Here is a 27393-nt window from a genome sequence, read left to right as displayed (position 1 = left end):
AAAAGGGGGGTTTTTGGGGGGGAAAGGGAGGGGGTTTGGGGGGGGGGGGGGGGTCCCCACATCTGTAAGTAGCTGTAGACGGTGTTACATTTTTAATCTTTTTATAATCTCTCCTGTATTTCAACCTAGCTTAGAGTATTCAAATTTTTTTTTATTGCTATGTACTTATGTTGTTCATTCAAAATGTTCATTCCTGTACTAGTGCAGGGAAATGTGTTGTTGAAGACAAAGGTAGCCAAAGGTTTTTCTACTAAAGGCTTATTTCAGTGTAATAAATGCTTGCGTATGCGAGTAGTCCCATTGAACTAGAAAGGACTGCTCATGTGTTTTAAATGTTTGCAGGATTGGAACCATAATTGTTAGTAAGCATGTTTCTGAAGTTAGGGGTTGTTTGATGAAAAATCAGAGGGCACCTTTATTTAATTTTCCTAAATTGTTCTTTACAATGGCCAGCTGGATTTGTTGAAGCTTCTGCAAGTGCAAGCAAGCATCCTAATATACTTAAGGAAGATGTCTGGGTTTAATGATGGCCTTAAATAGAAGTCTCTTTATGCTGGTACCAATTTTTTTAGTGGTAAATACTTTAATAGCTATTTATAACTACATTCTTTATGTTGATTCAAATCCTTTAGTTCTAGCTTGCATGACATTACATTAATACCAATTCCAGTTAGTTAAAATAGACTGTTGATGGTCTATGAAGCATAGCCATCTGTTTACTAAATGATTTGAAATTCAGGCTAGTGGTGTTTAATTAAACTCTTGGTTTTGGTTTTCCTTTAAACTGTTTGTGTGATAGAAATGTTTACAGGAAGTCGGAACTCTCTTGTAATCTGTATTATTCCTTCTCCATTTTCAGAAGCTCATAAATTGTATTATAAAATAAAAGATTATGTTCAGTGCTGCTTTAAAATATATTGATGTCTAACTCAAGTTTAAAATATCATGCAACAATGTGAGCAATAAAACTGATTAAGGGAGTATGGAGAGACTGACTTATGAGGAAAGATTAAAAGCGCTAAATGTATGACTTGTCAGGGAAAGGAAAGAATATTTAACCATTTTGCAAGTGTTTGATTGCCAAGGAAGGGAACTTAAGGTAATGTTAAGTAGAATAATCAACACCTATGTTTTTAAATTTCTCGCAACAAAACTCCAAGAACACTGCAACATGAGAGTTAACACTAATGGATGGTGGAAGGGGAATTAAGGGAAGTGTTATCACATGATAAATTTAAAATCAAACTGTTACAGGCCCCGTAATGGGCAGTCATGATTAGCTGGAGGGGCCAGATGACCTTAATAAGTCTCTTATTTAGCCTATATATTGGTCAGCTTGTGAACTGTGCAAGAATGTACTTAAGATATTTGCCACGCCAAATTCTCTCTTCTACTCTAAAGCCCACTCTTATTAAATTTTGAAAGCACTGGCTTAATGCTCTGGGTAATGGTAAACTTACTACAGTAAACTAAATTGTAAGTGCACCATTCAGTTATGGGGTAAGTTACCTTTCTTGCCTTATGCTTTTGTAACTGTTCATGTCTATAACATTGTTTTAGAATTAAGATGCGTAGTCTTGTATGGAATTAATTTTCCTTCATTGAACTATGCATCAGTAAGTATAAAAACAAAATATCGATTGCATTACAAGGAAACAGTTGGAAGTTTCAACTAAGTTTAGCTTTTCTAGGGGGTAGTGTTGTGGGGGAGGGATGTTATGAACTGTAAGTTCATCTAATCTATGAAAACCAAATTGTATTGTTAGAGGAGGGAAGGTAAGATGCGCATTATTTAAAAGTGGAAAATGTACTTGCAGCATTTCACTTTTAGACTACTAATTCAAATTGATACTCTTGATAATCTTTAGTAGCCAAAATTCATTAGAGACTAGAGCATGGAAGCTAAAAATTTGAAATGACCCAAAACCTAATCTATCATGTTTCTCTTTCAGTAGTTATAGTACTTTCCCCTTGGAGTCAGATTACATTGGTAGGAAAGTTTTTGAACTGCCTGTCTCTCTTTCACTTTGTGGTGAAAAAGAGGCCTTCATTTTCCCACTTTCTGATGAGCATTTTCTAAATACTGACATTAACAGTATAAGTTTACTTGTATAACCTGGGTCTGGTATTCTTCAACATCTTCATTAATGAGTTGCATGATGGGATTGAGTGCACACTTAGCAAATTTGAGAATGTTGACAAGTTAGGTGGACAGTTCGGGCAGCAGGGCTAGGATCCAGAATGACCTAGATAGACTGGAGAAATAGTCTGCAATCAATGCAGTGAGATTCAACAAGGACAAATGCAAAGTCCTACTCTGGGGATAACTGCATTCACATATGCAGACTGGAGAATGACTGGCTAGTCTGCAGTACCGCAGAGGAGGACCTGGGGTTTATAGAGGACCATAAGCTGAATATGAGCCAGCAGTGTGCTCTTGTTGCAAAAAAAAAAAAGCCAACAGCATCCTTTGTTGTGTTAACAGGAGTCATGTGCAAATCAAGGGAAATGTTTCTTCAGCTCTATTCAGCACTGTGTTGAGGCTTCACCTGGAGTAATATGTCTAGCTTTGGGTGTCACACTTCAAGAAGGATGTGGACAGTTTGGAAAGAGGCCAGTGTAGGGCACCACAAATGATTAGGAACCTGAGAGATTAGATTTATGAGGAAAGGCTGAGAGGAGTAGGATTATTTAGCCTCGAGAAGAGAAGACTGAGATGAGGATTTGATAACAGTCTTCAAAAACCTGAAGGGCAATTACAGAGAGGATGGTGATGGGCTTTTCTTGGTGGCTGTAGGGGCCGGGACAAAATGGCTTCAAGCCAAATGGCCTGCAGCAGGGCAAATTTAGGTTGGAGATTAGTAAGAAGTTTCTGGCTATGAGGGTAGCCAAACATTGGAACAGGCTACCTAGAAAAGTTGTGGAATCTTTGTTTTTGGAAACTTTCAGAAGCAGGTTAAATAGACACCTGGCTGGGATGGTTTAGTCAGGGATGATCCTGCCTGAGTAGAAAGCTGAATTAGATGACCTTGTGGGGTTCCTTCCAGCCCTGTTTTCCTATGAACCTGTGAACTTTTGAAGAACATTGAGTCCACTGTTTAAAATATATACCTGTACCTGCTTACTGTCCAAACTTATTATACTTAATGTATAGGTATCTAAACATAGTGGAGAAATGAAGAAATCTTTTTATTTGTTAGTTTGTGAACAACTCACTTCATATAGACCACCGAAGAGTTGCCCAGTGAGCGGTGATTTTTTTTTGGACTGCTCATGACTTAAACCTGTTTCAAACCTGTGGCTTCAGGAAGGAAATGCTCTATATTCATTTATGGATCTTGGCAACAATTGAATTCCCCATGGTAGTAATGGTGTAAATTGTCTAGAGCAAAGATTTGCGGCCTTTTATAGGAGCAGCAGGCCACTTTAACAGAGCTAGGCTTGAAGGTGGGCTACTGCCATGCCCTCCCTGCTACCATTCCTCCCCTGCCAGTGCCAACCTGTTATCAACATCTAGGCTTTGTGGGCCACATCCAGTCTCTTTGCAGGGCCTAGGTTGCTGGTCCCTGATCTAGACTTTCAGTTTGATGCTGTGAATAGTACGGATAGTGTCTGTGTTCAGGTATTTGTGCATGTGATGCACCTGTAGATTTGCACTACTGTCGTCTTCTGTTTTATTGGTCATTGTGAGTCTTGCACTAGTGTTCTGTAGCAATTTTAACTTGTTTTCAAAGTGTCCTTCTATTTGAACTTCTATGTTTATTAAAAATAATTAACATAAGAAGAAGAAAATTTACTTCAGGGAACATATTTTTCACCTTTCTTCAGGGAAGCTAGCTTTTGTGTGCCGTGGACTTCATCCTTATCACTTTACATGTGCATATGAGCCATACAGGAGTTTGCATGGCATACTTGCATATGATCAGTTCAAGACTAGTAGAAGCTGTGAGAAGTTCAGATAGAGTTCTCTAACTCTAGGGATATAAAAATTGCCATGCAGGATCCAGAGGTATTCATCTAGCTTGGTATCTCCAAGAGTAGCGAAGACCAGACCTTTTGAGAGAAGTACATGATATGAAGGACTGAGAGATAATGTTGGACTGACAGTAATATTGATCTTGATCAGCCCTCACAAAACAGAATCCAAAGACACTGGGAATAAGGTTTGATATAGGACCATAGTATTTAACTAACTAGTTCAAGAGCATATATGTAAACTCAGTAATTTTATAGAAGTTAATAGCAAGTGCTTGTTTTGTGGCACTTTTGCTATCCGAATGAGAAAATCTAGGTAATAGATTGTATCTTTTTAAATATGTATTGGGGAAATGGATAGATGACTCCTAGTTAAATGATTTCTTTTCATGACAGTTTTTGTAAAGCATTTAAATGACATATATAAAATAAATGAACTTTGTTATTTTTGCATCTGACTCCAATTTATAAATTTGGCAGATGCTTAACTCCGAAATTTTGTTTCGCAGGGAGTTGAGCAAAGAATGAAAATGAATGAAAAATGATAGCCTGTGTCAGTTCTAGTTTTAATATTAATGTAGTGACACTGCACAGAGTAACTGACCTGTCAAATCATTGGGGAATTTTTTTTTTGAATGAACAGGAACACAAATTAGTGTTATTGCAGGTGGATTAGTACTGTGGTCTTATAAAGTGTCCTGAATATGCAGAACATGTGAAGGGTACTGAAATGCAAAATATTGATTATTTTGTTCTGCTTGAATTAATAAGAATTTTTTACCTTATGAGTTTATCAAAAATGTGTTGAACACTAGTATCTTGCTACATAATGAAATTGATACATTACAGTTATGAGCAATGTTTGGGGATTTAGATTAATCAAAGTACTTCAGATAATATATTTTAGATTCTTTCAAAGGAACATTTTTTATTGAAATTCTATATTTCAGTGATGTCCAGAGGAAAAAAAAATCAACTGTTGTGTTGAGCACTGTATAGACACTTAAGACATTTTGTGCCGGAAAGCTTGCAGTTTAAGTTTCCAGTTCTGGAAATGATTACATTTTTATATTAGAGGGCTTTTTCTTGTAAGCAGCTGTACCCCTTTGCAGCATTGGGAGTCTTGGTTATAACTATATAGAACAGGTTGAGAAAGCCATTGATTATGGGCAGGGAGTTTAGATGACCAGTTCAGAGTACATAGAATACACATTCAATTTTTGATCTACCTTTATTGTTTTCTAAACTGCTAAATTGTTAAAAGTAGTCAGGCTATTCATACTCCTCTGTTATAGCATGCTTTGAAAAGGTCTTGCAGCCATTATGTAGTATATTAAAAAGGAAATGACTGCATGCCTTTTGAACAATGGCCAAAGAATTGGATGAAAATGTTTGAGATTCAAACAAGTAATTTCTTCATTTTTAATATTTTATAGTTTTTGTAATTAAATCTTTGCAGTTTTGAAGCGAATACCAACAGAGTGAAACCTCTTTAACATTCCTACAATAACTAATTTAGTCCACAATACAGTTTTGCAAGTAGATGAGTAGAAAATATAAATATATTTTTAAATAAACAGGATTGTATCAAAGAAACATACATTGTCATCAAATTCTACTCCCAGTGATTACAAATAGGACCTTGAATATTGTTCAACTGATAGGATCAAAAAGGTTTAGTCCTGTTGATCTAGAATCAATCAAATGATGGAAGTGTTAGCAGGATCCAAAGTTAGACAGACGTATTTAAAAGGTGGTATGAAGGTTTTGCCATAGAAACAAAGCTTAAAGTTTCCTAGAAAGGAATGAGATGGCTTGCAGGTAGAGCTGACATCTTGCTTTGGGGTAGCAACTACAAAGTGTTAGGGCACATAGGGAAGCCCAGCTGCAACACTGCAGATCTGGATGGTAAACTTATTGAGGTAATCTAAAACCTTACAAATCTTGGAAGGCATCCTTTACAGTAAAAAAAAGTTATGAAATCTTAGCCAATTTTGAGGTAAGCAGCTGTAAATATTTAGAGATGAGATTATCTTGAGAGGAAAATCACAGGGTCAGAGGCTGTGGTGAACTCAGCAACATGTATGTGGAACTGGATCAGCAAGAAAACTTTGAAGAACAAATAGTGACAATTTTGTCCCTTATCAGAGCTCCAGAATGGATAGGTTGGGTTATTTCAGCCCAAATAAGGAAAATACCCATTATTTTCAAGGGGAAACTTTCTGGAAGACCTAATTAGAACTCCAATTAAAATCATAACCCAAAGGAATGGTTGGGAAGATGGGCTTAAGAGGTTTATAACAGCCAATTTATGTGGTTTAGTTTTGATCATATAGAACTTGTTTCTAGTAAATAGGCGGACTTTCTCATGTGGTACAGGCTCTTGATGTGAAATTTGGAGCTAGTCGTCAGTCTTGGTTGGCCAAGGCTAAGCAAAGGTTAGAATAGAAAGCAAGAAGAGATTCTACCTGAAATGGCAGAGAAGTTGAGTAAACTTGTATTCTTGATATCTTTAGATACCAGCCAGGATTTCTTGTGTAATTTGGCAGTTAATTAAGTTTTGGACTCTCTGCTGGTATTAACTGCAGATCAAAATTACTAAAAGGAGGCCAAAGAGGAGCCAAAGCGGTTAAATTTGTCCTTATTTCTGGCAGTTTACCAGAAGTGGAAGCATATGCTAGGAAGGAAACAGAAGTAGATTGTCACGATCCCTGTAAGTACAGCTCTCTGATGTGTATAATGGAAGACAAGGGTCTGATTTGGTTCTTCACTTTAAGTTCAATTCAATCTTAAATTCAGTTTGAAACTGGAGAAATTTGGCAATAATCCAAAATATTAAGGGAAGCAGTACAGTTAAATGTTGGTACCTTGAAAAAATTGTCTATAAAAAGGATTGTTATAAACAGTAGAGGCCCAGACAGAATGATTTAAATGTTTTGTCCAGTTTGGGGAAATGAATGCTGAAGGCAGTAGGTAAGGGGAAAGGGGAGTAGGAAAAGAGACGCATGAAGATTAGGGGTGTGCGAAGCAGGCCATATTCAATTTGGATTTTGACTGATTTGGGGGAACAGTGATTTGATTCGCTGATTCGGATTACCGTCCCGATTTGTTTTGGCTGAATCTGAAGATTAGATTCTGATTCAAAGAATCAGCAATTTGGCCATAGACACAGCTTTAATTGTTTTTTCTGCATACTTCGAGGTACCAGGTGCAGCTTGTGAATGCTGAGATGGCGGGGCGGATGGAGTGTCCCACAGGAGCATGGGGAAGACACCCGTGTGCTCGGCAGATGACCTGGAAGTGGACCAGAAGTACTTCCAGTCCACTTCCGGATCCACTGCCGAGCTAGTGGGGGATGCCCCGTGCCCCCCGTTTCCTCCCCTCCGGCTCAGTGATTGGCTGTGGGGGGACCCTGAGTGCCCCACCAGATCCAGGAGGCACCACTTCTATAAAAGTGCTTCTGGTCCGCTTCTGGGTCCAGCGCCGAGCGTTCTGGGGACCCCACTACACTCCCGTGGGATGCTCCATCTTCCCCACCATCTTAGTGTTCACAAGCCACCTTGTAGAAAAAACATATAAAGCTATGTCTATGTCCAAATCGTCGAATCTCTCTGAATCGATCGGAGGCTTCTTGACTCGATTTGGAGAGATTATTGGGTCTCCTGATTCAATTCAGAGAATCAGCCGCTGAATCGGGGCCAAATCTCCTCTGAATCAAATTAACAACCAAAGTTTCAAATTAACAGGGGTCTGCTGCGCACTCAGCGGCGGACCTGGAAGTGGACCAGAAGTAGTTCTGGTCCACTTCCGGGTCCGTCGTTTAGCACACAGGGGGGACCAGCCCCCCCCCGGCGCGTTCCTGTGGAACGCTCCATCCACCCCACCATCTCATGGTTCACGAGCTATGCCTGGTACCTCAAGGTGTGTAGAAAAAACACATAAAGCTGTGTCTGTGGCCGAATTGCTGATTCTCTGAATCAGAATAAAATCTTCAGGTTCAGATTCAGCCAAATTGAATCAGGATGGTGATCCAAATCAGCAAATCGAATCACTGTCCCCCGAATCGGGCTGAATCCGAATCAAATATGGCTCGCTTTGCACACCCCTAATAGAGGTGCGTCAAGCTGAAGGGTTGAAGTTGGGAAGTATAGTTCTTGTTTTATCCAGCCAATTAAGCAACAATAATGAGTTTGGCTGTAGAGTGAGTAATAGGATCTGTTAAAGAAATTGAAGTAGTGGATACTATTCAAACCAAATAGTTATTGGACAAAACATGCTAAAATGCTAGGGGATAGTGGATTTAAAATTGGGCTAGGCATTGAGTGAAAGTAATTGCAGGAAGACAAGCACCCCTGCAAAAATTATAGAAGCTGGGTTTGGAAATTGGCTGCTGTGTTTGAGCAAGTGTACGAGTTGATTTGTTTGGATTTAATTTTATGTAATAGCTGTGCAAATGAAACAAATGATTGGTAAGCAGTTACATTTCAATGAACAAGTTGTTTTTGCCTCCAGGCGTAGAACCCATAACAAGAGCTACATGCTGTGGTAGCTTTCCAGCAAAGGAAAAATGGAGTGTGATTGAAATCTGTTTTGAGTGTCAGGGATATCTTTGCTGCTAACATTTTTATGGACCTGAAGTAGAAACTGTTTCCTTTACATTTGCTGATGTCCCTGACAAGAAGCAAACAGAAACAAAAAACCCTACAAACCAGTGAATCTAGGAAATGCTTGTATAAAAAAATGAGAGAGAGAGAAGTGAAGGTATATGCTCTTAAGTTTCTGTTGGATTTGTTCTGGTGCAGGGCTCTTCATTTAATTAAGAGCAGTAGATGGCCTGAGGGAATTGTTGCCTAGGATTCAGGAATTTCTTCTCCCACTTCCACTGCCAAGTCCTTATCACCACGGGCTGATGAGCCACAGCAAAGGTGGCAATGTCTCAACTGCCTACATTCCAGAGTTGGATGCTCCAAGGAATGGAGAATGCTCCAAGAAATGGAGAAGTGGGACTATACCAGGGGTGGGCAAAATGTGGCCCGTGGACCGGATGCAGCCCACCAGGCCATTATATCTGGCCCGTGGGGCCCCTAAAAAATTGAGAAAATCAATATACATCTGCCTCGGCTGCCTGTCATGTGGCCCTTGATGGCTTGCCAAAACTCAGTAAGCGGCCCTCCACCTGAAATAATTGCCCGCCCCCGGGCTATACTATTGGTTCAACCACCTGTGATCACAGCACAGAGGCTTAGACTATGCAACACCTACCACAATACCTGCTGCTTGAAGGCACATGCACAATGAAAGACCTCACGAAGTACAAAAAATGCATGTGTAATAAAATGGTCAAATCTGGTGCAGAGACACAAGAAGAAGAACTGTTCTGATTCAGCATAGGATTGATACCAGGGGAAGTGGGCTCATCAGGCAGTTATAGTGCCACTTACCACTAATTCAAGAGAAATGAGACTTTACAGATGACTGAGGAAATGTACTGGGAAAATATAGCTGAGCTCTCAGCTACTTCAGGCTTAACTATTATTTGGGGTGAGAAGATGGCAGCATCAAATACTTTTAAATTTCTCTAATCGATCCATAAAGTTATTACAGGATTCTTGATTATTTCCATGAATAGATTCTACTCTGGATCCTGTAGCAGGTTCATACTGGTTTTTTTCCTCACGTGGATTTTAAATGTGGATGTTGGCAAGAGGAATTGGCTCCAGAGGGGTAACAGAATAGTCATGTTGAAGGCATTTTTGTGTTTGTGATCCTAGGCTAGAATTAAAAATCATCCAATGATATATTGAATATGTTTATTTCCTCTTGTGGTGTCATTGCATAAAATGAAGAACTGCCAGCTATATTTTGGAAGAATTAAAAGTTCTTCTATTGTGCTGCTTATGCCTAATGTATTCCTGAAACTGTCTATGTAGAAAATCTTTCCCAGAACATTGCAAAAATGAGGAAACTAAGGTAACCTAAGAAAAATAACAAGTAAGTTGTGCAGGAATAGCCCAAGATCAGATGCAGGTAGAACCTTTGCCTTTATGAATAATTTATAGATCAAAGCCATGAGCTTGCTGTGGTCTCATCTGACTCCTATATAGGACAGGTCATAAATTTTCACCCAGTAATTTCCTTCATCAGATCAGAGTATATTTTCAGAAAGTCATCTTCTGTTAGACTTCAGATTAGGAGAGTCCATCATATGATTTGTTCATTTTGAAAGGTTAATTACTCCTGTTACAATGAAATTTGTGCCTAATTTCTATTCCAAACGCATTTAGCTTCAGTTTTTGACTGTTGTATCTTATTATGATCTTGTTTGCTAGATAAAAGAACCTTCTATCAGAATCTTTTCCCTGCATTTACTTCCACGTGATGATTAAGCTACCTCTTAACTTTCTCTTGAATAAATAGGTTGAACTTCTTAAATTAATTACCAAATGTAGTTTTCCAGGTCTTTAGTCATTTCTGTTGCTATAAGAAATAAGAAACTGGGGATGTAATTGGTAAGTAGTATACCCTGTGGGGGTATCTGAGGAAGCACATAGAGCAGAGATGTCCCAGTTGTAATATGTGACTTTTTGGAGAGAGTCCGTTTATCTCTAGGCTGCCTATTCTCACTTGTTGAAGTACAGGTAGCTATCTTCTGGTACCTTTATGAAGTCTGCTGTGATGTGGGTGCCTGCCTAGGTCAGTGCTGCTCAACCTTTTTGTCCATAAGGCTTGGATGGGCAGTTCCCAGTCCCTCTGCAGGCCAGATCTGGCTGATGGACTCAATCCAGCGACTTGGGCAGGTGTACTGGGGCCCCATCTGGGGACCAGGAAGCCAGTCCTGCCCCATTCCAGCTGTGATGGGGGAGGAGGTGTGGCCCGACCCTGCAGGAGGAAGGGAGTGTGGCATGGCCCCGACCTGTCTGGGCAGGAGGGAAGGGGGTGTGGCCTGGCCTAGCAAATAGGAGGGGTGTTGTCTGGGCCTGAAACAGCCCTGCAGGGGGAGGGGGTGTGGCCTGGCCCCAGCCTTACTGGGTGGAGGGAAAGGGGCATGATGCAAACCTGTAGTGGGTTAGGGGGGTGTGGAGAAGAAAGGGGCATGGGCGAGCTGTGGAGGGTGAGGAATTGGCCCAGTCCCTACCCAGCCATGCACAGGGAAGGTGGTGTGGCTTGGCCCTGGTCTTGCTATGCAGGGTGGTAGGGTTGTGACCTGGCTCCAACCCAGCTCACAGGGTTTGGGATTTTGGCAGCAAGGAATGGTAGCAGTATTAACTGCCACTGCTCCCCTGCAGCCAAATTTCTCAACTCTTGGGGAGCCCTAAGGTCCAGATTCCAAGGCTCCACAGACCACATCTGACCCACTGGCTGGACATTGGGCATCCCTGGCCAACGTAGTTACTGGCTTAGGATCCCTCCAAGGGAATGGGCCCAGGTTACAGGAATATAGTAACAGGCCGTGATTGGAACTGCTGGGCAGAATTGTAGAAAGTGGACTGAAAAATGCAGTAGAGCAGTTTACAGAGCTCAGTTTTTTGCATATGGTAGTTAGAGTGCTGGCTGAAACTCTAGGAAGCTTCATGCTAGCTGAGTATGTGCTTGAAGCAGTGCATGATAGCACTTGCTGGAATGGAACCATTGGCAAGGAAGGAGTAAGAAAGGTCAACTCCAGTGGCATCCTCCTCTTGACCAAATGTGCAGAACATGGACGACTCATCATCACCAACATCCTGATCTGCTGGAAAAGTAGGCACAAGAAATCACGGCAACAGTACCAATATCTAAGCACTGGCACAAAACATCACCCAATATCTAAGCACTGGCACTTGATCGATTTTGCAATCCTGGGCACAGACGATAACAAAGATATCCCTGTCACCTAATCTGTGCTTGGAGCTGATGTTTGCTGAACTGATCACCAACTCCTCCACTTGGTTATGTCACTCAAACTGGCCCCCAAACTGTGGCTGCAGCAGAAGCAAAGTTGATGAAAGATCAACATTGAAGGACTCAAGGACCAAAGCAAGCAAGACCTCTTGCACCAGTGCCTCGATGAAAAACTGGTGAATTCTAATCAACAGCAGTGGGAGAATGCAGTATATTAAGGCCCATCATCAGCATCTGTGAAGAGACACTTGGGTTTTCTACCAGGAAGCATCAAGACTGGTTTGAGAGTGACCAGGAGATCCAAGAGTTGATCAATTGCAAGTGCAAGGCTTTTTGTACTTCACAAAATGACACCAACTCCAACCAGAAGAAATGGAATCTCTGATGATCCAAGACGGGTCCAAAAGAGGACCCGTGATATGAAGAACAAATGGTGACAAGACAAGGCTAAGGAGATTCAACATCTAGCTCACATCCACAATATGTGCAGTTTCTTTAGTGTTCCCAGAGCCATCTACAGTCCAGGCACTTGTCTATTCATCTCAAGGACCAATCCCCTTGAGATTTAAGGATGGAAGAGACCTGACCAAGGAAAGGCATGCCATCAGTGCCCATTGGAAGGAACATTTTGAAGACCTTCTCAATTGACACTTTGCTGTTCACAAGAGCGTTCTCGGCTCCATGCCTCAGAGATGATCTTGGAATCTCTTTTCTATTTTCTCCAGTGAATAGACCCATTCGTGTTCATCTAATTTGCAGCTTGCTTTGAACTAAGGTATGAGAATATAAAGGGATATTGGAATCATAGCTTATACTGCAACTTAAACTCTGGTTTTTACATTGGGTAAAATTTGTCTTTTGTTGGAAGAGAGGAAGAATATAAATTCATTTGGGTGGTACAGATACTAGTAAATAATTTTACCTAATGTCTTATGGAAGATGGAACAAAAACAATTTTCATTTACTAGTTGCATTGTTTCAACAAAGAGATCTCCTGGAGTGAAAGTTCTGCTGAATGCCTATGCTGATCTGGCAGACAAGGTTCCTTGGGTGAATTTGATATCTTTTATTAGACCAACCCAAATAGTTGGAGAATAGTTATTAAGCAAGCTTTTGGATTCAAAAATCCTTCGTCAGGCTAAGGAAGTGTCAGCAGTCGGTGCGTGCTGTTCCTGGGTGGAATGAAAAGTAAAGAAGCCAGGGGCTGGGCTGGGGAGTCAGTTGCCAGGCGGATTATGCTGATCTGTAATGCTTCCCACCCCTGCCCCCAGCTCCATGCTCATGTAGCTGTCTGGGGAACATGCTCTCCAGCCCCTGCCAGCAGAGAGCTCCCAGCTCTGGCTTCAGGACTGTGGGGTCCCTGCTGAGAGATGCTCATCTCCCAGCAGCAGCTCCTGGACTACAGGGCCGCTGCTGGGAGACCCTTCTTTCCCAGCAGTAGCTCTGCAACCGCAGGGCTGCACCTGGAAGATAAGGGTCTCCCAGCAGTGGCCTCGCAGTTGTGGAGTTACTGCTGGGAGAGAAGGGTCTCCCAGCCTCTTGCTCGGTTATCGTGATGGTGGTTTGGGGGCTGAGAAATTCAGATCTCCCAGCCCCTGCTTCCCGACCATGATCTGGGAGCAGGGGGCTTGGAGCTCCCTGCTGCTGGGACCCGGGCACATAGTCCCCACCCTGACTCCTGTGGTGGAGCCCACTCTGGCAGGAGGCAGCTCCTGGCAGCAGGGAGCTATGTCTCGCCCCACCGAGTGGATGGCTGACTGGGAGCAGGTTTTGCTCCCAGTTCGGTGTCTACACAAGTGCTATAGTGCTGTACTAATCTTGAGTAAATTTGCTATTTGCACTTGCAGGTGGCAAATTTACGTGAGATTAGGGAGGTTTACTGCATAGTAAGCATGTGCACATGTAGATGCGCATACTTACTTCGCAGTAAACTGTGCTAATGTTAAGGTTAAGCATTTTGTGTAGCTGCACCCTCTGTGTGTGCGTGCGTGTGTTATGCAACTAACTATATTATTAGGATAGTATTGGTAGAACAACAAATCTATTTTTAAAAGCTTAATTAGCTTATTTGGTTCTTATTCAAACTTTTCTAAAAATGCTGTTAATGACAACCAGAGTTAAAGGTAAATTAGTGTTTCTTATTAGTAATATAAGCATTTTAGATCTTACTGTATATCACCTGTGGCTATTGCTGAAAATAAACTCAAGATTGTACAGTATAGCAATTTATCTGATGTACTGTGATGTTATTAATTGACTTCTGTACGCAGTGCCATTAATTTAAAGAAAATAATAACAAAATCTGTTATGAAAATTGTTGGGCTTTTTTAAAATTTGTGTTTGAAGTAGTTGGAAAAAATAAAAATATTTTGTAATTTCTGACTTTAGACCACTTTTTGTCATTGGCAGTGGGGTGAACCAGGTAACTTTTTAACTTCTCTAATATATATGATTAGTATAATTCTCCATTTTGTACTCCTTTTAAAACAAGTTTCTATGCTTTCGTATTGAAGAACAGTACATGTCAATAGCTAGACGAAGTCAGCAGCTTGTCAAAGCTCCATAAGCTCTCTGCATATGGCTTGCAGAGACAGAGTTGGATTTTCATTTCTCCTTCCATTCAACAGGAGTCTCTTTCATGTCTGAAAATTGAAAACGCGTGTTTTTCAGTGTGGTGCATGGATGTGTGTGTGCCCTCTGGCACACCTGTTTCTAATTTCCTGACTTGAAAGCATAGCCCATCAAAAGAAGCAGAAAAACAATTTCTTTCTGACACGCTGCTCAGAGGCCCTTGCCTTACAGAAGGCCTTCCTCTGCCTTGTCATCTTGGTTCCATTGATAGTAGATTATTATAAAATGCAGAGCTCGCACAGTATGAAATGTACCATTTTTATGGTGCTGGGTTTTTTGCACTCTTGTTGTGGTTATTTTAAGCATCAAAATGTACCAGTGAAATTACTTTGCTTAGAAAAAGACATTAATATAGTCCCTTTTCTGATATTAAGCCCAAATTAGGGGCAATACTTGTAAGTAGTGAAGATTTTTAAATGCTGAACATTTGAGATATGGTAATAGTTGCTGTTTGGTGGCAGTAGGTTGAATATTTAAATTTTAAATCTAGTCACATAGTATAAACTATAATTCAAAGATGAAATTTTAGTATGCTCTTTAAAATCCAAATGATTGTAGGCTAAAAGCATTATAGACATACAGCAAATACCCATCATACTTTTTCAGGCAGACACTAAATAAAAGGTGTGCAGTTCGTGGCCATACTGCATAATGCCTAAGTGGTTCATTTGTCTGTAGAAGTGAATTTATCCTAGCTTTTTTTCTTGGTGCATTGAGAATGAACCAGCATATTTAAATGTGTACTCTGTGGCATAAATTTTTGCACAGGAAAAATAACGTGTGTTGGATCCTGACATTTACAAAAGGGTTCTTTTTATGTGCATTTTATCAAATTTTAAGTGCATTTATCAAATGCATGCATCTTAAAGAAACATGCAGTCTGTGTACATACATACTGGGCTTTGTACATGTACTGACATATATGTGTAAACAAGACTTGCTTTTTAGAAAATTTGGAAACTTAGATATGTACCCATTGTTTTAGATTTCTGTCCTACCCTATACAGAGAGCTGAGAAGCTTATAATAACAGACAGCTAATCCACAAGCTAAGAAGTAACAACAGACTCTGCAATAGACACTTTAAACATTTTTTAAACCCCAACCGACCTACTCCTATTTCCCTGCATATTACCTAGGAGCACAAACCATCCAGCTCAAGCTAACTGTGTTTCTCTAGGCCCATTTATATCTAGGTGTATGTAACCTCTTCCCACCTCCCTGTCTGACTTCCACTCCCATTCCTTTGCTTCATACCTAGTGGATATCCCTTGCCCCTCTCCCAATTTCTCTCTCAGTTCTGCAACTCTTCCTACAGAGAGTTTGTGGCTGTTCCCTAAAATGCATATTTTCCTGCCCTCCTCTCTCTCCCCCTGTCCAACAACCGTATTTGAATTTTTGAATTCCAAAAACTGAAACAGGATAACAACCAAAGGACCCTCCATTTCTGCCTCCATTCCCACCAAAGGGTGTCCTTGTGCATGGCTGTTCTGCAGCATCTTTCTGGCCACTGTCCCAAGAAGGTCTCTCAACTTGGTAGGCTAGTTGCATCACCCTCTCTCGGATCTGGTGGCCAAAATGATGCACGAGCTGGATCCTTGATCTTTCTCTAGAGGCAAGAGGATATGGGAGGGTAGTGATGTCATCAGTTCTTCTGCTTATGGTGGCCCGTTAGTTCAATAGGGTCTCCAGACTGGGCAGATCATCTTTCAGTTTAGGTGGCCAAGAAGCCAAGGCCATATATTTAAGTATCCTAGAACTTGGCAAGCTGAAGATATAGGTTCTGTTCCTAGATTTGCAATGGATTATTGGCAAGTCAGTAAGTAAGTGTGGAAAATACTCAGCTGTTCCACAGGTCATTATGAAATGATACGTTAATGATTGTAAGGCAGGAGTTGGCAAAATATGGCCTGCAGGCTGGATCCAGCCTGTGGTGGGCCTTTGTTCAGCCCACAGTGGGTCCCTCAGTCCCCTGGCCCAGGCACAGTCCAGCTGTGGCATGTCCTGCCACCCCCTGGACACACAGCGGGGCTGGGGTGACTCTGCAGTTAGACTGCCTTGCTAGGCAGCCCAGGTGAAAGGCAGCTCCTTCCAGCTGCCATTGCTGCTGCCAGCCCTAGCCCTTTGTACTGGCAGAGACCCTTGCTGCATAGCTCTGACCCTGTGCTTGCTCAGGCTCATCTGCCCAGACTCAGAAGCGGTGGTGCGGGACAGCAGCTGTTGCTCAGCGCGGGAGGAGGTGGCCCCTCCCCTTCCCTCTTTTGCTGTGACCAGTTCCCTGCTGCAGCCACCCGGAGCCTGTGTGGGGTCGCCCTGTGTCTCCGCTGCTGTCACCGCTACCTCTTGGTTGCCCCATGGGACAGTGGTTGCAATGCAGAGCAGACACAAAGCAACCCAGCACGGGCTCCGGGCAGCTGTAGAAGGGAACTGAGGGCAGCAGGAGGGGAGGCACTGCTTTGCCTCCATGCTAAGCAACAGCTGCTGTCCCGTGCTGCCACTGCTGAGCCTGGGCGAGCAAGCCTGGAGCAGGCATGGGGCGTGTGGGGTCGGGGCTATGCAGCACAGGTCCCTGCTGGTACCACAGGGCTGAGGCCAATGGTGGCAGCAGCTGGAAGGAACCTCCTGCCACCTGGGCTGCCTAGAAAGGCAATCCAGCTGTAGAGCTGCCTCAGCCCCACTGCATGCCCAGCGGGCAGCAAGATGCACCACAGGCGGGTGGTGTGGAGGAGGTGCAGGGCCAGCTGGATCAGAGCTGTGCCCAGGTTCTGGCTGATCTGCCCTGGCAGGGGCGAGTCCACAGCCAGTGAAGTGGGGGCTGGGGCTGCATGCTGCTGGCAGTGGCAGGGGGGCGTGGCAGGATGTGTGGGCTCTGGGCTGTTGTGGGGCAGGAGTGGGTACTGACTGGCTTGGGGGGTGTGCACAGGGTCCCCATCCACATCCCACCATACCCCCAAACCCTCCTCCACACACAATCACACACCCCACAAACACCTCACATAAATATTTGATCTATCTTATTCTAGCTGAGCCTTGTAATACAAATTACTGTCTATTCACTAGAAGTCTACTCCAGTTTCTTAGTTGGTTGGGAAGGGTTTGTGGGTATGGTGGGGTGTGCATGTGTGCAGGGGACCCCCGCACATACCCTGCTGAGCCAGTCAGCACCCACCCCACCCTGCAACAGCCTGGAGCCCGCTTGTCCTGCTGCGCCTCCCCGCCACCGCCAGCAGCATGCAGCCCCAGCCTGCCCTGCACTGGGTCCAGACTCAATCCTGCTGGAGTGGATCAGCCAGAACCTGGGCACAGCCCCAACCCAGCCCTCCCCACACCTGCTCCATACCCACCACACATGGCGCATGCTGCGGCCCCCTGGGTACGCAGTGGGGCTGAGGTGGCTCCATCCTCATTTAAGAGGAAACCAAGGAGAAACAGCAAACATCTATAGTCAGAAAGAGTAAAGAAAACTTAGATTATTTGCTTGTGTTGTCACTGTGATGAAATGACAAACTATAGCGTTCCTATGGAAGAAATAAGACTGAATAAAAATACTTAATGGGGTTATGGCCTCCTACACAGCATCATGTAAGAATGTAGAAAGGGATTTAATTTATCTCCATGAGGAACAAGTTGGCTTTTTCAGTAATTGGAAGTGGGGATGCCCCAGTTGAGCTCAGAGACTTCTTGCCTTAACAATAGCCAGAATGTGTGCTGCTGCTTGTTGAGGCGGGTAAAAGATGGTGTACATGTCTTCCTTCTCTTTATTTCACCACCTCTTGGTCTGTCACTCTGATTGAAGCCTCTCTTAGGTTTCTCATTCTTTTTATTTCTGTTGTTTTATTTTTCTCTGTAACATACCCATTCTTTTGTTTAAAAAAAACCCAGCCATTTTGTTTAGGTAGGTCTACCTCTATACCTGTACCTCTTCCTTCTTTCCTATTCCTTTGTTGAAAACTTCCTCTACCTTTCTCTTCTTACTATAATTGTGGAAATGGGAGCCCAGCATAGGGGAAGAGGTGATTTACCTTTCTCTGAAGCTCTTGGATATAGACCACAGATAAAGCTTTTGACTAGGGTCCAATTATATTTCTGTCAGTATTTTAGAAAACCCAGAGGTTCCTGGCTATAGGCTCTTGCTCTTCTCATGGTCATACCCATGTCCAAATTTGGGGTCAGGAAGGAATTTGCCCCTTAAGATTGGCACAGCCTTCAAGAGTCATATTCTTACGTTTTTCTCTGCAACCGTGAGTTAGAAACTTAAATTTTTAAATGCAAATAATGATTCCATGAGTCAGAGCTCCAAGAGGAATATATACCACCAATACTATGAAATCATCTCAGTTCTCCAAATCAGGAAATTAAATTTCCAGGCAGGAATGGTTCCTAAGGCAGCTGAAAGCAGGAGACTCCTGCCCAACTTGGAGACTGAGGTCTCTGAAGTGGATGCATTTGAAGGAAGGGATTTTTGTAGGAAATAGGTGAATAGAATGATGAGAGAAACAAAAGGCTTTTTATTTTTAGCTTGTTGATAGTTTTCAGAAAAGTTTGGCTTTAGTTAAGTCTTTTAAACTTGTATCAAAATGCTGGTCCAGGTCTATCCCCTGAGTTTCATTAATCAGAGTACAAGTGGAAGACCCATCTCATGAGTTGTCAGTGCAGAAACAGTACTCTCGAGGAAAGTCATATTCATTGTTGTTGCCAACTGCTGCTTTGAAAATATTTTGATAGATGAGGGAAGAGACTAATACTGCACTGGATTAGTGTTTGGCAAATAAACAGATTATAGTATGGCCCAACAGTTTTTAGCTGATTCTTTTTCTTAGCTCTTCTAGTTTTACAGTGGAATCTCTAAACCAAGCAAAGGGATACTTATCATGGATTATGCTGTTACCATATTTTCTTACGCACAACATGGCCCAGCATATAATATCTTGTTTTTGAAAGGCAGAATGAAGGGGGAAAAGATTTTTCTAGAGTTGCAGCTGTATAGAGTAAGGACCATGCTGACTTATGCCCCTTTTCCTGCTTAGGCTAACAGAAGCAGCTAGTAGACAGCAGACTTGTCATAAGAAAGGTTAGCTTGATTAGTGGAATATCAAGATCATTAAAAAGGATAAATAATTGTTACCAGTGGGTCATTAAGTTAATAGAGTACCTCAGGTGCATGCATAGTACTGCAGCTACAGTGTGGAGCAGGAATAAAAGTAGGGTGCTTCTATCCTGCCCAGAAAATCAGCTTCCCTGCTTAATATACACTCCCAATTTTACAGGGACTGATTTGGTGGGGGAAAGTATGTGTTGTATTTGAGAAAATCTGGTATGCAGTTCAGCAAGGTTGAAAAGTATACCATTCAGAAATTGTGGACTTGATCTCTGACTGACTAAGCAAATGTAATGCTTATTTAAGTCTTTAAAACTTGAAGAACTTTTTAAACTTGTATTAAAAAGCTGGTCCAAGTCCACACTTTGAGTTTCATAAATCAAAGTCCCAGTGAAGAACCTATCTCATGAGTTTATGCTTGTGCAGAAACAGTACATACTTCCCTAAATCGGACTCTTGAGGAAAGAAAATAGTTACTTTAAGCAGATGTTCTGTTTCAGTGTTTCCCAACCTTTTCCAGCCCAAGGCCCGCTTACCATATTTCATAGTGTATAGGTTGATACGTTAAATAGGTTGACCATGGTTTTCTGACCTGAAAAGTTAGTATTAGCATAGACACGGTTTATAAGTTGGGGCCCGGCTCGGTGCTCAGCTGGTGCAGCCACGTCCCCTGCAAGCTGCTTTGTCTTGACTGTGCCAGCTGAGCGCTGAACCTGCCACTGTGAGCGGCACTGCTGAGTGCTGTGTGCAGGTAAGTATGGAGGGCTGGGCTCGGTGCTCAGCTGGTGCAGCCCCATCCCCTGCGAGTGGCTCTGCATGGGCCACACCAGTGCTGCTCGCAGGGGGTGGGTCCACGCCAATTGAGTGCTAAGCCTGTCCCAGTCCCCATTCTCTGTGAGTGGTGCTGGTCTTGCCCCTTGGCTGGGGATGCATGCTCGCTGGGGATGGGACTGCGCCAGCCGAGCACCGAGCCTGGCCCTGTCTGCTGCTAGTGGCACTGCCAAGTGCTGAGACTGGCACTGCTTGCATGGGATGAGGCTGGGCTTGGCACTCAGCTCATGCAGCCTGATCCCCTGCAAGCAGTGCCAGGCTCAGTGCTTGGTTGATGTGGCCCCATCCCCTGTAAGTGGCCTAAGTGCTGCAAGTGGCACTGCCAGAGCCACGCCAGCCAAGCACAGCCCCATCTGCTGCAAGCGGCACCAGGCTTGCAAGGGATGGGGCTATGCTAGCCATGTGCCGAGACCAGCCCCATCCTTGACCTCGTCCATTGCGAGTGGCACTGTTGAGCGCCAAGCCAAGCCCCATCCCCTGTGAGCAGCACTGGACTCAGCAGCACTGCTTGCAGCAGACAGGGCTAGGCTTTTTTGAAGTGGCATGGTGTATACGTTGGGTTTGATTTTAAGACACCAAAATCGAGCTTCAAAACCCTATTTATACACTGTGAAATATGGTACATTAATAGGAATTTACTGTGGCACACCTGTTAAGGCATTCCCCATACTAAGCATCCCTATCCTTATGAGTTCACTAGCCAATTGCCCATCAAGAAAGACGGGCAGAGATGGAGCCCTGTTTCCGGCCCTGCCCCTGCTTCTTGTCTGGCCCCGTTTCCCCCCTCTTCCCCCCTCCCCGTCCCCTTCTGCTTCCAAGGAGCAGGGCACGGGGCAAGGCCAGCACTGCTGCTGCCCTTGCCCCCCTGCTCTGGCCCTGCTGGGGGATGGTGGGGGTGGTGCCACCATGACAGCAGGGGCTGAGGGGCTGGGGCAGGGCATGGCCAGTACTGCTGGCCTCACCCCTCCCACTCCGGTCCCTCAGTCTCCACTGTCATGGCGGTGCTTCTGTCTGCGCAGAGCACTCTGACTGTCTTTTTCAGTAAACTTTGTGATTGTCTGCTGAGACAACCAGTCAGAGTGCAGATAAAACATTACGGACAGACAGACTAAGGCCTTTATAATATTAGAATAGATTGTAGCTCATTGCCGCAGCAAAATTCAGTGGCACAGCTGTTCAGAGGTTTGTGAACTGCGCATCCTCTACAGCCAACACATGCGCAGAAGATTAATTTTCTTCTGATCGGCTGGTTCTCTCTCTCCCCCACAGCCAACACATGTGTGAGTCTTCTGTGAATGTCTCATTGACGCGTCTTATTCATTGGCAATAGGTGGCTGGAGAACTTTCTTCTCGTTATTCCAGAATTTTCACAGCACACCGTGGAGTCGTGCTATAGACCACCGGTGAAAAGCACTATTCTATTTCATGTAAAGTTTCATCTACAGTGGGGTTTCCTTCAGCTCCAGAAAGGGACACAGCACAACCAAGGAGTTCAGTGTTTCATTCTTAACCAGTGTGTATGTTGGTTGCAAACTAGGAAAACGTAACATTTTAGAGATGTGTGAGTTTGGCCCCATACCAGCACAGCCTCACAGAGAATAATATCATTGTGGTTCTGGAGAGTACAGTGTAGCTTTGTCTAACCCCTGATTCTTGATAATGTGTTTGAAACAGAACAGAATGTATTATAATTGAGTAATATTGCTGGTGCTTTTTCTTTTCCACAAACTAATCTCCACTTGGCGTCCTCATTTCCATCCAAAAGTTTTGTGATACTCTGTTGTTCTGTCATTGACCAGGTTTCCATTTTTTTAAATCATATCCTTTTCAAACTTGCTAAACTGGATGATCTATGCTATATATTCCCTTTAACTTTGTTTAGAGATTACAGTGTAAATTGGCTTTGAATATTTTTGCTACCTTTCCTAGTTATGTTGAGGAACCAAAGTGCACTCTTCACATTCTTGAAGCCTGAATGTCACAGAGACTGTCCCATAAATCTATGACAATGCATACACTTAGAAATACTGTACTGTGAACTAGTTGAGCACATGAATGATCCTGTTTTTTTTAGAAATTGATAACAAATTAGACTGTTTACTATTTTTTTTGAAAACGTACTTTCTTGTCATTGCTAATAGATTGATTTAATTTTTGTCAAAAGTGAATTAATAGTTCTATCTAAATTAAGTGCATTTAGCACAAATTTGAATGCCAAACCTTTCTGCTGTAAAATCTAGACAAGTTTCTCTACCAATTTGCTTGTTTTATCCCATGTCCCTGTATTGTTGACTCATTCCTAACCATTTTCAGGTTTGGATAGATATGGGGCTGCTGCTGAGGCTGCATGCAGTGTTCTAGTACTTGCTAGATTTCAAGCTTTGTTACTTTATATTGCCAAGAAAATTCTCCCCCCAGCCCTTAACCTATTAAGGACTATGTGATACAATGTATAATAATTTTTCTTGTTGAAAAATAGATGCTGCTTCATTGAAAAGTGAAGTAACAAATGTTTCCTTTTAAAATTGGGAAAATATTCTTTTCATTAGTTTTCTGTCCCTACAGAGTGCAATCATGTGGTATGTTGAAAGATTTCCAAAAGAACTGCTAGCAGCACACTCTAAGTTTACTGCCTTATTAATAGGTTGACATGAATGTGAAAAAATTCACTTAATCTCTGGGGACATGAGGATATGTGGTATGTTAGTAATATTGTAAGTTCATTTTCTTTATAGTTGATCCTTTCTCTCTCTCTAAATGTAGGTTTTCCAAGAATGTCATTGGACTGCAGCTCTTTTACAATGGAGTTTCAGTTTCCTGTCTCGCTTTTGCAACAAAATTAATGTTATGGCTCTTGCAGAAAGTCATTCTCTAAGGGAAAGATGAGATTTGTACATCTTGTCAAGATTGTTACTCTTGTTTTGAGGCCCAGTTTCAGAGTTTCTTCAAAATCTGGAACTAAAAACATCTGCAGGAAGTCAAACTTGCAGAAGTATGGAGTTGTCTAAGTGACTTTTCTAATTTTACTTTATTCACAGACTCAAAATTGTGCTTTTTTGCATCATAAAATTTTGCTGTTAAAAGCATGCCCAAGAACCAAGTTATTTTTCCAGTTTTCAAATGGTAAAAGTCAAGAAAAAGTTGCCTTTTTTAATGATAAAATGGTCATTAAATGTAATTGGAGAATTTTACCATAAATTATTTTTGGAATCACTTTTCACGTGTAAATAAATGCATCTGCATGAGTGGAAATTTAAATGCATTCATTAGAGTTGACTGCCTTACTTACCAAGTAGGAAAAGATGCAGTTTGTACATGCATGGCCAGGAATGCATTAAAAAATGAACAAACAAATAAAAACCCTCAAAAACAAAGGTGGGAGGTGGGAATCCACAAGCGTGCTCTGTGAAAGGTTACAAAAGATTTGGAGCAAGAATTTAAAGTGAAGGATTAGAAATGTTTATATTTCAACAGAAACAGGATTTCTTCAATTTAAGAGGCTAATATAACAACAATTGTTCAATCTCATTTCTTTCCTTGTTTCTCTAGTTCTGAAATATGTAGACCCGAGTTGTGGACCAAATGCATTTTGTAGCCCCCTCCGGGGTTTTCTATGTCCTCTGTAGATAATTTTACCTTCCATAATTATGGGATAATTTCTGATTTTCTGACTCTGAGGGTGGTTAAGCACTGGAACTGATCACCTAGCGAGGTTGTGTGATCTCCATTTTGAAAGATTTAAGTTCAGGTTAGACAAACATTTGTGTAGGGAGGATTTTAGACAGGGATCATCCTGCCTTGAACGAGATTGAATTACATGACCTCTTGGCCCTGTTTTTCTGGGATTCATTAATAGCCGAGTACTTCTTTGGCATGGGAAATAACATGGTCAGTATAGTTTTGGAAGAGACCTTGGGTGTCATCTAGACCAGGCTTTGCTTTACCTAAATTATTGCAGATGAGTGTCCTTTCTAATGAAAGGGCTGTTCTTTCCTAGGTGGCTTGTTATATTGTCATACTGCTCTCAGTTAGGAAGGGGGTTTTTTTTGTTTTGTTTTGAGGGGGTTTTTTAGACTTGATGTGAATCTGTTGTTCTGTAGTTTAAACCCATTGCTGTGTGTCCTTCTCTGTGTGGCAAGAAAGAACAGTTTTTTTCACCATTTTCTTTATGGAATCCCTTTAAACATCTGAAAATTGCTTTCATGCCCTCCACTAATTTCCCTCCCTCCTCCCCCCCAAAGTAAATATACCTAGTTCCTTTGACCCTTCTTCATATGGCTTGACTTGTGACTGCTTTATCATCTTCAGTTCAATGTTAGAATAAGCCAGTCTATTGAATAACTACTTGTAGCAGGGTTTATCATTTTGTATCATATGATCTTAATGAAAGATGATTTTTGCTTCTTATTCTTTCCTGGAAATCTGACATTTTAAAGGGATTTTCTTTTGAACTGAGACTTTGACAGGATTTGGATAAGTGTATATATGCAATTCGTTCTTGTTTTCTTAGAAGTTGCTTTGTTGCTGTGCGATTTAACTTGCTAAAGCTAAAGTATATCATGACTTGTTTTCAGTAGAGGGTGTTATATGGTAGGTATGTGCAACCTCAGGCCTTAGTTAAGATCTGTCTTGATGAATAAAGGGTAGCAAACTAGGAGAGGGGGAGGCACGTATATTCAAGGTTCTGAGTGATCAAGTTAGTTGATTCTTTAACTACTAATACGTGTAACAGGAACGTTGTATGACCTTTGGACATCTTGCTTTTGGCTTCCGATCTTACTGCGGAAGATTAGATTGCAGGGTTACTGTATTTAAAGAGGGGGCAGTTGCACCAGAAAAGGAATAGGTTGCCTCATTTCTACTTTATCTTTTGTCTCTATTGCTGCACCAGCAATGGAACCAGGTATTGTTTAAGCCAGAGTTTTATTCTCTAAAGCAACAAGGTAGAAACCTTTGCTTTGGAATAGCTCTTAGACTTTGAAGCAGACAAGTTTGAGAGGCCATAGAATTTGTGGGCAAAACCACAGAAATAGTGTGCTGCTTTACAAGAATAAGCTGCCTGTCTAAAGCTGTCCCTGCTATCATTACTTTAGCATTCAAGATGCACACTGTAAGCCAGACACAAAAGAGTATATTTCCTTTTAAAATAAAAGCCATTACTACAAATTTTATAAAGTGAATGCTAAGTATTATTGGACTTCAGTGTGCCTACAAAAAACTGAACAAATAAAAGAAATAAAGGCTATTTCAAAAGGCTTTCTGTTTTGAAATGCAGTTGTTATACCTCCATACCAAACACTGACTGGACTTGTTCACTCTTTAGAAAAGATACTTTCTTCTTTTTTGTTATGTGGTGCAAGGCTGATAACCTATACTCCCTTAGATAAGTATAATTGGGGCGGTTTAGAACTCTGTCGGGTCTATCATCCCACTGCCAAGGGAGGAAAATCTGCTTGTCTGCAATACAGAAAAGGATGGTAATGGATTCATACAAGTCTGGAAGGTATCACAAATGCCCCTGCATGCCCAAGAAAATGTGAAACGTGCAGTATACAACTGGATCCAAACTGCACCTACTCTAAAGCAGGGATGTCTGAGATCCTGCTTACGAAGCCCTATCATCAGGCCCCTGATGTTACTTCTGAGTATAAATTGACTCACATAGCGCATACCAGACAGGGACTCATGGGCAGGACTCCAGATGTGCACCACATGTAGAGCCTGCTCCAGTTGGTCTGGGATCTACGCTATGGTGCCCAAGTGGCCGGACTGTGTCACATTTGGCACCTTCCCTTTCCTTCCCCCAGCCTCCCTTTCCTTCCCTAGACCTGTAGCAGGTGTCATATGCAGCACAGTTCCTGGACCAGCTAGATCAGGCACCAAGTACATTGCATCCAGCATGGGTTAGGGGGGATCTGTGGGCCTGGTCTGGCTTGTGGACTGACCTTCTGTGGGAACAGGTTAATTTGACACTCCTGTACTAAAAGAATGTAACAGGTATATGAACTATGCTAGTAGCAAAACTATAGTTGAAAAGACCAACTGATGTAATAGCAGTGAGTGTTGTTTTCTTCTTGAGGTGTAAGGGTGGGGTTTTGTTTTGCTTTGCTTTTGGTTTTTGTGATTCTCTTTTTTGTACCAACCATGTAGCTGGGAGGGAAGTTGGACAAGCTTTTGGCCACAAACTGCAAAGCTTGTTTCAGTTCTCACAGCTGTACAGTTGGTTCAATAAAAGATATCACAAAAAAAGAACAGTGACAAATAGGACTACATGTGGGTGAAGATTGTAGGATCTGATGAAGACTGTCAGACAAAATTAGATTTTCCTAAAGTTTTACCTTAATTGCTTCCTTTCTGTGTATTTAAACTTTGCATCTTTTTGTCTTAGAGTATCTTTGCCCTGAAGCTTGAAATTTTTTGTTGAATATAGTTGACTCTGGATGTTAGAGGGAAATTGACATTCTTGTTTAGATATCTGTCAAATACAGCTTTGCTGGATACTCGCAGAGTGGTAGCTGTGTGCTAATCATGCTTGATGGTGGTGTTTATACAGGCTGTGGAGAGCACCTTGTACGGACTATACTGGCTAGAGAATGTTCACGTGCTTTGCAAACAGAAGATGCCCACCAGGCCCTGCTAGAGACTATGCAAAACAAGTTTATTGGTAAGTATACAAGTTATTCAGGAAACTGACTAAACCTGTATGTTGTAACATTTCTGTTTGAAAAGCAAAGCAGTCTGTTCAAGTATAAATTAGATCTGCATGTTCTGTAATTTCTCTTGAAGCTACATAAAAGTCTTGAAGGTGTAGACTTCAAGACTTTTAAACTTTCCAGGTTAAATAGTGCATTGCATTTGGTGAATAATTAGGGGCCACTCGAATTCAGGCTTCAGGGGATTTCAGGGGAAAGCCTGAAATTTTAGTGTTTCCCCAAAGCCCCAATTGCAGTTTGGCTGGAAATGGCCTGAAACTGTGGGGGA

The 27393-nt window shown here is 42.1% G+C and overlaps 1 protein-coding gene across 2 annotated transcripts in view; it reads left to right on the top strand.

Annotated features, from left to right (window-relative positions):
- The window catches only part of TASP1 (taspase 1), a 158213-nt gene that overhangs the window by 70508 nt on the left and 60312 nt on the right, over positions 1-27393 (top strand). For both annotated transcript variants that reach the window (XM_025211563.1, XM_006030033.3), the window contains exon 11: positions 26966-27076. In XM_025211563.1, the coding sequence (XP_025067348.1) occupies positions 26966-27076 (111 nt within the window). The remainder of the gene's footprint in view (positions 1-26965; positions 27077-27393) is intronic.

Source organism: Alligator sinensis, unplaced genomic scaffold (genome assembly GCF_000455745.1).
Source record: "Alligator sinensis unplaced genomic scaffold, ASM45574v1 scaffold1139_1, whole genome shotgun sequence".
Taxonomy (NCBI): Eukaryota; Metazoa; Chordata; order Crocodylia; family Alligatoridae; genus Alligator; species Alligator sinensis.
The sequence above is the reverse complement of the archived record's forward strand: the minus strand, read 5'-3'. Positions and strand labels throughout refer to the sequence as shown.